The 9,337-nt window shown below is 49.6% G+C and overlaps 1 protein-coding gene across 1 annotated transcript in view; it reads right to left on the bottom strand.

The window, feature by feature from the left end:
• Positions 1–9,337, bottom strand: part of ATP9A (ATPase phospholipid transporting 9A (putative)) — a 113,484-nt gene that overhangs the window by 8,987 nt on the left and 95,160 nt on the right. The window contains exons 20-25 of the mRNA XM_023534081.1: positions 7,433–7,522; positions 7,181–7,325; positions 6,335–6,399; positions 3,698–3,853; positions 790–854; positions 246–300 (exon numbers count right to left, since the gene is read on the bottom strand). Of these exons, the coding sequence (XP_023389849.1) occupies positions 246–300; positions 790–854; positions 3,698–3,853; positions 6,335–6,399; positions 7,181–7,325; positions 7,433–7,522 (576 nt within the window). The remainder of the gene's footprint in view (positions 1–245; positions 301–789; positions 855–3,697; positions 3,854–6,334; positions 6,400–7,180; positions 7,326–7,432; positions 7,523–9,337) is intronic.

Below are 9,337 nucleotides of genomic sequence, written 5' to 3'. Positions count from 1 at the left end.
CTAATTAGAAACAGGCAGAATTCCAGCGCCTCCTCTCAGGTTGAATGGATGAAACATAAGAAGATGGAGGGTGTGCTTTGTAAGACTGTCCCCCGAGTGGCCAGTTGAACGTTCCGGGCCTCTTCATAACCAGGAGCGCACTCCAAATGCGTCTCTACCTAGGGCAGGTGGTAACCAAGCCCCGCCTACCTGGGTGATTCAGAGACTGAGTGCATTCTCGGACAAGGTCAAAGGGAGCACCATACATTCCAGGTGAGGAGTGGGGATGGGCTGGATGGCAGCAGATGTCCAAGCGACACCCTAACGGGTCAGTGGCACATGGCGGTCAAGCTCTCAGGGGGATTCAGTGAGAGAACAAGGCTCCGGCCCACCCCAGAGACCTGACAGCAGGACATTCTACTGTGGTCAGCCACCCAAAGAGGCTACTTTTCAGACCCCCTTTCTCTTTTTCTAAGACCCAAGGGGATCGCTGAGTCCCTGATCCTTTGATCCTGCTTTGGTTGTCAATTAGCCAATAGTCTCTGACTCTCGTGGGCGTTTCTCCCACACCAGGTACAAATGGCCAAGTGCTGTGGACCGCGAGCCTGCTGGCCTCCGCTTCCTCAACCTGGTTACAGGCTCGGCGGTTCAAAAACATTTATTCAAGAAGGTTCTAAACTGCATGGCTGGATCTGCCTCGACTGGCGACGTAGGGACTGATGGGTCTTTACACAAGGTTTCTTCCCTTTTCTGCGGCATTTTAGGGACATTTCATAAAAAAAAAGTAATGCCTTGCCTGGATTTCCTTACCCGATGATGAGGAATCCTTGGTAGAGAGGAACGGAGGCGAAGTAAAACACGGAGGAGAAGACAGCCTGTGCCAAGGAGGAAGAAGGTGTTACCCAAAATCGGGACAAAAGCCCTACGTTTATGTCCATACACACGGCACCCAACACATACGGAGCACTTCCTCTACATCCGCACTGTCACAAGTGCGCTCAGCCTCACACAACCTTAGGAAGGAGGTACTGTCATCGTCCCCATTGGATAGATGAGGACCGAAAGGCACAGAGAGGCTAGGTGACTTGCCCGAGATCACACAGCTCATAAGTGACAGAGCCGGGGGTCACACTCGAGGAGTTGAGCTCCAGAGTCCACTCTCAGACCCTCTGTGAACATTTAATCAAGTTCCACGAGCTAGACTCAGCCACACTTTGCATATGAGCTTAGTGAATCTTCAGAGCCACTCACGAGATTGAGTCCTCATGTCATGTGCATTCTACAGAAGGGGAAACTGAGCATGTAAATGGCACTTTGGGACTCTAGTCCACCTGTCTCCAGAGCCCACGCTCCTAGGAGGTCAGAATTCCTGCCTTTCTGGGTGTGCAACTGATAAGTTGGCATACGTAGGGAAACCAACATGGAAAACTATCCTGCGTCGTGAGGCTATATACCAGTTCCCCTGGAGGGTGGGGTTGCAGAGGTGGCTTTACTTTTTATGCTGCACGTTTCAGTATTTTTCCAATTTTTACAAATTGCAATTAGACAAAAGCAATAAAGGTAGTTACAAATCTTTACAAATCTTTACTGCCTGATTGGGAATCTATTAGCTATTGGCAGTGAAAAATAGGCTGGGCGATCAAATCCGGCCTGTGCTCTGTTGCTTTCTTCTCTGGACATCTACAGAAGGAAAGTGGTCTCCAGACTAATTTCTATTAGTATAAAGCCAAAGGGAGACCAGAGACAACTGCCATCTGGAGGCTTTTTAAAAACGGAACACGGGGAGGAAGGCTGAGCAGACCAGTGACTAGAAAGGGTGTCTAACCAGAAATGTCTCCCTCTCATCACCTGTTATGGGTGTTCACTCGGCACCAGGCCACGGTCATGAGCAGCTGTGGCTGCACCCTGGTCGTGCTTTCAGAATTGAAAGTTAACAGCCACTTTTCAAATGACCTTTCATCCAGACTGGACCGCTGCAGAGAAAGAATGGGTGTACAATGTCGAAAGCCTGGTGTCTAGTTTTGCAAATCGACATCAAGAGCCTTCTTTGTCTAAAAGGGTAGGGCTGACCATTAAAAGCCTTCATCTTGGAAAGAGGACGATGGGGAAAATAAAAACGCTATGTCCATATGTATTGAAGACAGATGCCAAGGTGTGATGCTAACGGGGACTTGTGCTCAGCCAGCCATTTTCAGCACAGTGGACAGGGGTCACGGGCATTTTCCTGCAGGACAAAGAACAATTTCTCCTGGTGGGATATTTTTTTTCTGAATCGATGTTCATGGCATTACAGAAGTCAGCTCATCTAGGCCAGCTCTTATGTATCGGCCCAGGGATGAGCTGATTAATTGCCCAGTGATTAAAACCGTAGGACTATCCAGTTCGTTTGATGAGCTAACATAAATTATAGTGAACCATACCAGCTGTTTAGATTTACATCATGTTGATGAAAATCACTTTAAGGCTCCTACACTCATAAATGCAGTAGATATTAAAAACATACAGTCACCCCCCAAAGGGCATGGATGAGGCCAGTGGAGGAAGAATTCTCATGAGCACAGAGCCGCATTGCCCGATGCATTCTCAAAGGCAGCCTAGCACGCCTTCTGCCTTTCACGTATGATTAATCACTTCCCCCGCAAATTAAAAGGTCACCTTATTTTACATATCATCCTGTTTTGTTTTTGTTCATCATGGTCAGGATGCCTTCAGCACCTGATCCCTTATAAAACTCTCTGTTTTTCAAAGCAGCCGTGTTCGAGAGGCGAGGGAGGTCTTGTCATCCCCGTTTCACAGGTGCAAAGACTGAGACCCGGGGTAGCAGACGACATGCTCAAGGTCTCACGGATACAGCAAGTCCTCACTCAACACTGTCGACAGGTTCTGCGACGTTAAGCAACAGGACGTACACCGACACCGATTTTTGCCATAGGCTAATTGGCTTAAAAAGGAGTTAAGTTCCCACGGCATCTCACCAACACACGTCATAATGAAACGACGTTGAACAAATCGGTATCATTCAAGGACCTATGTTCTCGCCTCTGGGGGTGTCCCCACCTAAATGCTGACGGAGGAAAATCAGTGGACGGTTTTCAACACCTAAAATGTTTTCTTTCCTTCCTTTCAGCCTTCTTGCTAGTATACAGTTAACTGCTGCAGCCCGCTCTGCATCACAGATACCCAAGGACGAGACCTTGATGAAGGGCACAGGGAGGAGTCCCCCTGCCTGAACAGACTAAACCCCTGAGGGACACTGAACCAATTCCTTACCCTGAGCCTCGGACTCCCTACCGGCAAAATGGGCACAGGCTACTGTGAGGATTGCACCAGACACTGTATTGTGAACTTAGCCAGACACCCAGCATCTAGAAATCACTCAGAAAGAGCAAGTGAGCCTTCGTTTGTGGTACCCTCTGTTGGCCCTTATTTCTGCATGTGGAAAACTCGGTACCCACTCGGCATTTTACGCTGTGTTTTTTTTTTTGTCTCTGGCGAGCCAATTACAAAAACTCGCTCCCAATGATAACAACTCTGGTCATTTACGTGACACCCATTTCGTGCCAAGCACTGAAAGGCAGCACTGCCGATGTCCACGTGCACTCCACACGGCAGACATGGTCTTCACCTGCTAGGAGAGGAAAGACCTCATGCAATCTGCGGTCCATCAGCTGCAGTGTGGCCGCGCGCACCTGTGTAGAGATGCCAGCTGCACACCCACCTGCATGGTGCTGATACAGAGGCTCCTGTGAATCACGAACTGGCTGAGGGCGGCCGAGCGCTTGTAGCTGTTGCGACCGTGTACCATGAGCAGCCGGCCAAGATGCTTGAACTGAGTGATGGAGAAGTCCGAGGCCAAGGCAGCCTGTTTTCCTTCCTAAAATCCAACGAAATCGGGCACCGTCAGAAGCACGAGAGGTCAAGGAAAACACTTTTTTTTTTTTAATTGAAAAAGCAAGACACTGTAAGGAGATCTTTGAAGAACTTCAATAAAGAGACTCTTTGGTTTCAAGCTATACACAGTTGGTGGTCCCAGTCTAAATTTGATTTTAAAAAGAGGAATTTATTTAAATAAAAAACATTCCGAATCACAGTCATAATTTGGAGGTCAAACGGATCTAGTATTAAGCCTGAGGCTAAGGCCCGCTCCATAATGTGCATCAGAAGCAAAGAGTCATTCAAAGATGGATGTTTTGCAGCATCCGGTCTCCTTAAGAGTTAAATGCAGAGCGGGGGAAATCAGATGCTGTGAAGGGTAGTAAATGGGACCTTCCTGAACACACAGCTTTGCACATTTACAGAAGTGGAAATAATTTATAGTGCAACCATATAATAGAATTTTGTAATTGTAAAGTTATATAAAGGTACACGACAGATGCCACGCGCAGGGCAGACGGACATCAGGGCCCCCGACGTGACACAACAGGAAGACACAAACTCCCCTTCGGTGCTACTCACACCAAAAACACAGAACCTGCAGTAAATCCCTCTGACACAGAGACATCATGGGACAGTCTACATCTGTCCTGAACGCTTCAAAAACATCGATGGTGTTATAAACACTCCCCACCCGAAAAAAAGAAAAGACGGAGAAAAGTGTTCTAAAGAAGATTAAAGAGACACGAAGACATGCTAATAAATGCAATATGTGATCCTTCACTGGTTGCTATGATTTTTTTTCTTAAAAAAGCATTTTGAGGACAACTGAGGAAATTAGACTATGAAAATTATGTATTATTATTATTATATCGACATTACGTTTGGAGAGAGAAATAACGTTTCTTGCGAAGAAAAATGGCCCTTGTTCTTAAGAGGTCCACGCCAAAGTATTTAGGGGTACCATATCTGCAACTGACTGTCAACTGATTTGGGGGGTGGGGGGCAGAGACAGAGAATGTGGCAAATGTTAGCAAGTGGTAAATTAAAGCAAAGAGTAGACAGGAATGCATTGTTCTATTTCAGCTTTGCTGAAGGAGTGACACTTTTCAAAATAGAAAGTTTGAGGGAAGGTAAAAAAATGATAGATCTACATGTTCTGACATGGAAAAAAATCCAAAATATCACAGATTTAAGCTGAATTAAAAATGGATAGTATAATGACTTTAATTTAAAATTGTACATGAAATTGTATATGTGCATGTGTAAGATATGTGTGTGTGTATATATATATATATATATGTGTATATATGTGATATATACATACCTGTAACCAATAATATACGCACAGGCAAAAATTCTGGAAGAATAATCAATGTGACTAGTTTGATGCCGCTATGTAAAAGAAAGGATGTACTTTATCCATTTCTAAACTGTTTTAATTTTTTACAGTGACTTTTACTTATTCCTTTTATACTCCAAAAAAAAAAGGAATATGATTTTAAGGGAAAACGTTTCAGTTCTACATAGAAATGTGTAAAGAATTCTATTAAACTCAAGTGTGCATCTTAAAAACCTCCATTAAAGGAGCCTCATATAGACGTCAGACTGAACATCTCTCATTCAAAGATCAGTTATCTGTTAACAAAACTGTCCGCTTGGATGAGAATCTGACAACCAGGACGGGTGGGAAAGGGAAGGGGCCCACGGAGTAGGCGAACTCACGGGGACGTGGAAGGAAATGGACAAGGGAGCATCCCCCGGCCTCGCTCAGGGCCCCTGTGCTCTTATTTTACACACAGTTCTAACGAAGTCGGTGACCACTATTCTCGCCGAGAGTTATTTAGAGCTGGAGTCCCCAACCCCCAGGCCGTGGACGGGTACCAGTCCATGGCCTGTTAGGGCCACACAGCAGGAGGTGAGCGGCGGGCTAGCGAGCACAGCTTCATCTATATGTGCAGCCGCTTCCCAGCACCAGCATCACCGCCTCAGCTCCACCTCAGGTCATCGGGCGTTAGATTCTCCTAGGAGCACCGGTCCCTGATACCACAAAGGTTGGGGACTGCTGCTTCAGAGGGCACAAATTTAGAACGAGCAGAATAAACCACGGGAGGCAAGCACACAGTTGACAAGGGAGGAGACAGAAAAACTATGCTCTTAACACACACTAGAAATAACTGTGGCTGCTGAGGCCTTTTAGCGAGGGGCAAACCATGCCAACTTCTTCTACAATTCCCAAGAGGTCAACATTCATCTGTAAGACACAGCGGAATGGATTCTGACTTCCAGGTCATGAGACTAGGTAATTAGGATGCATAGTTCCTTCTGTTTCACGCTTCTAATCTAGCAGCACGAAAGCTGTGTCTTTGAGGAGAAAGAAACCCTAGTGAGTGGAGCAGAGTGGCCCCCAGCCCGGCGACACAGCACCTACCACCTTCGCTCCAAGCGCTTGGCGACAGGTGGCCTCCCCTCACGTGCTCACCTTGCCCTCGACGCCCACGCCGCAGTCGGATTCCTGAATCATGCTGACGTCATTGCCTCCATCACCTGAGGGTCACACGGACCAGAGAGAAAAGCCGGGAGATGGGGGAGAGGCGAGAAACGGGACCCCCACATTTCATTCTGGCGTTCCGTGATCATACGTGTTCTCCCTGCGACGAATGCTTACTGCCTGCTTTTTCTGCTCTGCTCCGTTTAACCACGCCACGACCTGCGGTATCGGGCTCCTATTTTACAGAGGAGCTGAGTCACAGGGACCAGGTGACTGGCTGAGGGTCCCAGCCCCGCCTCTGAGCCGCGCCATGTCACCACTTATCAGCACTGACGGACATCGCACCTTTGAACGTTTACTGGGCACTGTGGCAATGAGCACTTTTTAAATGCCACCCCGTTTAATCCTTGCACGCACCCCTGGAGGAAAACGCTGTGACTACTCCTTTCTTTCTGCCAATGAGCAGACTGAGACTCGGACGGGGGAAGGAAGCCACTGGGCGCCCGGCCAGCGAAAATCAGCAGAGCAAAACCCAGACCCAGCTCCTCGGTGTGTGGTCTTCACCCCGCCTCTCAGTGCTGCGTCCCGTCCTGTGTCACTGGCAGAGGAACTGCAAGCTAAGGAGAGGAGCCCCCGGGCACCCTTATCTACTCTTTCTCAAAGGGAAACAGTAAAAATAATAGTTGTAACAAAAAGAGAGCCAAGTCTGTGTGGGGAGGACACCGCGGCCCGAGTAAAGTAGCCTGGGGAATCCGAAGAACACGGCGGCGGGGTCCAATCATCGTTACAGAAAACGGATCCCGCCCGCCATGGGGACAGGGCCTGGCAGCCACCTACCGACGGCACAGGTGAGCTTTCCTGTGCGTTCCTGGAGCAGGCGCACGATCTGGGCCTTCTGGGTGGGGGCGCAGCGGCAGCAGACCACGGCCGGGCACTGGCAGGCCAGCTCCATGAACTCGTACTCATAGTACTTGAGGCAAACCTGTTGGGGGCAGCGAGGCGGGTGGGTGGGCCAAGGTCGCGTCCCCCACGCCCGCAGGAAGGGGCATGCTCCTGGGAGGACCCGCCTGGCGAGGTCCCTGCACCCACCTCCAGGGAGTCCCCAGAGATGACCAGGGCACAGTCATGCTTCCTGCGGAAGGCATTCAGCTCGAGGTGGGCCTCGCCGCGGTTGGTCACCTGGAAGAGAAAACAGGGGTGTGGGAGGCCTTGCTCTTCACGGAACAAACAGTGGCTTCCTGGAGCCGGTGTGAAGACGATGGCCACGCCAGCCAAGGAACCCTGCCCCTCCCCTGCCACCCGTGCCAAATCAAACCCTGTTATGATTCTGGGGGAACTGGGACAGCCCTATACCAACCGTCACCTTGCATTTCCCCCAGGATGGCTGTGACCCACATAAGAAAAGCAAGAGCTAAAACCAACTGCGCCTTCTTCTGTGCCAGGCCCTGCGGTCAGCGTGCCTCACAGATCGTCCCCATTTACTGCTCACGAGGACCCAGCCGGGTGCCCAACAGTGACAGCGCACTTTACTCGTGAGGGAATGGAAGCAGGACAAGATCTCGCAGCCTGCCTAAGCGGCACGGCTAGGATGCCCTGGAGCTGGCAGCGGCAGCCAGCAGGGATGGCCAGCTTTTCTGTAAAGGCCCAGATGTTAACTACTGTAGGCTCCGTACACCTGACGGTCTGTCACAGCCACGCAACTCTGCTGGGGTAGTGCCTGAGTGGCCTCAGACAGTATGTAAACGGATGGCTGTATCTGCGTTTAAATAAAATTTTATTTACAAAAACAGGTGGCCAGCACGTGGGCCACAGCTTGCGACCCCTGAATTCTAGAACATACAGTCGACTCTCATTATCTGCGATCGTCACATTCTACAAAGTCACCGTGAGCACTGAATGAGTGAACAGTAAACCACTGCTCCTCGGGGACACGCAGGGCTAGCTAGGTTCCTGCCAGCCTCTGGCCACAATGTTTTTGTCAAGTGATCAATAGATAATCTGGTTTTACATGCGTTTCTGTTTAAAGGCATCTTTTAAAAATACACGTTGTTGACTTGTTACGATGGAACTCATGGCCAGCAGCGCTGGAACGCATGCCTGACCGAAGCTCACCTAACACACATAGTATCTCTGTGGGGCACATGGCCACCTTCCTGAACTTCAGCCCTGTGCTGGGGGCCATTTTACACAGCGAAGTTGCCAACAAAGAGCACGAAAGTGAGGGAAAAAGTGGCATTAAGTAGACTGTGAAAAGGACACTTGTGTACAGCCTGAGAGTTGAAACGAGACAGCCGGGCGTCACCTTGTCTGACCTCAGCTGGAACGCGCACCTGTCCATAAGTGACTCTGAAAGCACCGAGGGTGAGCAGGCAAATGCGCAAATACAGAATCCACGAGGGTCGAGTGTATCTGCCTCTCCGCACAATGCCATTTGTGCTGTTCCCAAAACTACTGGATTTCTTGAAGCTTCTGTGTGCCATGGACCAAAGGCAGGGGCGAGGGGCAGATCTCCCAAAACATTTAGAGCCCCTGTAGTTGTCTGGCACAGTGGCTCTGATTTCGGATACATGGGACAGGTGCATCCTGCCCCATAGGGTGCCCAGTGCTCACCTCCCAACTCGGCGAGGCCAGTCACAGCCCCTGGCTTCCGGCCTTGGAGTGGCTCCTTCTGTCAGCACTGGTTGGCACAAGTTCTTGCCACAAGGGCAGGAAATTTCTCATGTGCCCATGCAACACACCTCCTTCTAAAGGCTCCTAGAGGTATTCCTTCAGGAGGGCACACAGGGCAACACCTGTGATCTGGAATTTATTCCTTAACCGAGGACTTCAAGGGAATCCTGGACTCACAGGTACAGTGTCGCATGTAGGAGCTTACCCACATCCTACCTGTCGTCAGCTTCTCAAGGGACCACGACTCCCACCAGGTTAACGGCAGCGTTAACCCCGGGCTGTAATGAGGTGTCCTTGAACCACCCCCGGAAGGAGCCCGTTAGC

This window comes from Pteropus vampyrus, unplaced genomic scaffold (genome assembly GCF_000151845.1).
Source record: "Pteropus vampyrus isolate Shadow unplaced genomic scaffold, Pvam_2.0 Scaffold117, whole genome shotgun sequence".
In the NCBI taxonomy this organism is placed as follows: domain Eukaryota; kingdom Metazoa; phylum Chordata; class Mammalia; order Chiroptera; family Pteropodidae; genus Pteropus; species Pteropus vampyrus.
This window is presented reverse-complemented; position numbering and strand designations above follow the sequence as displayed.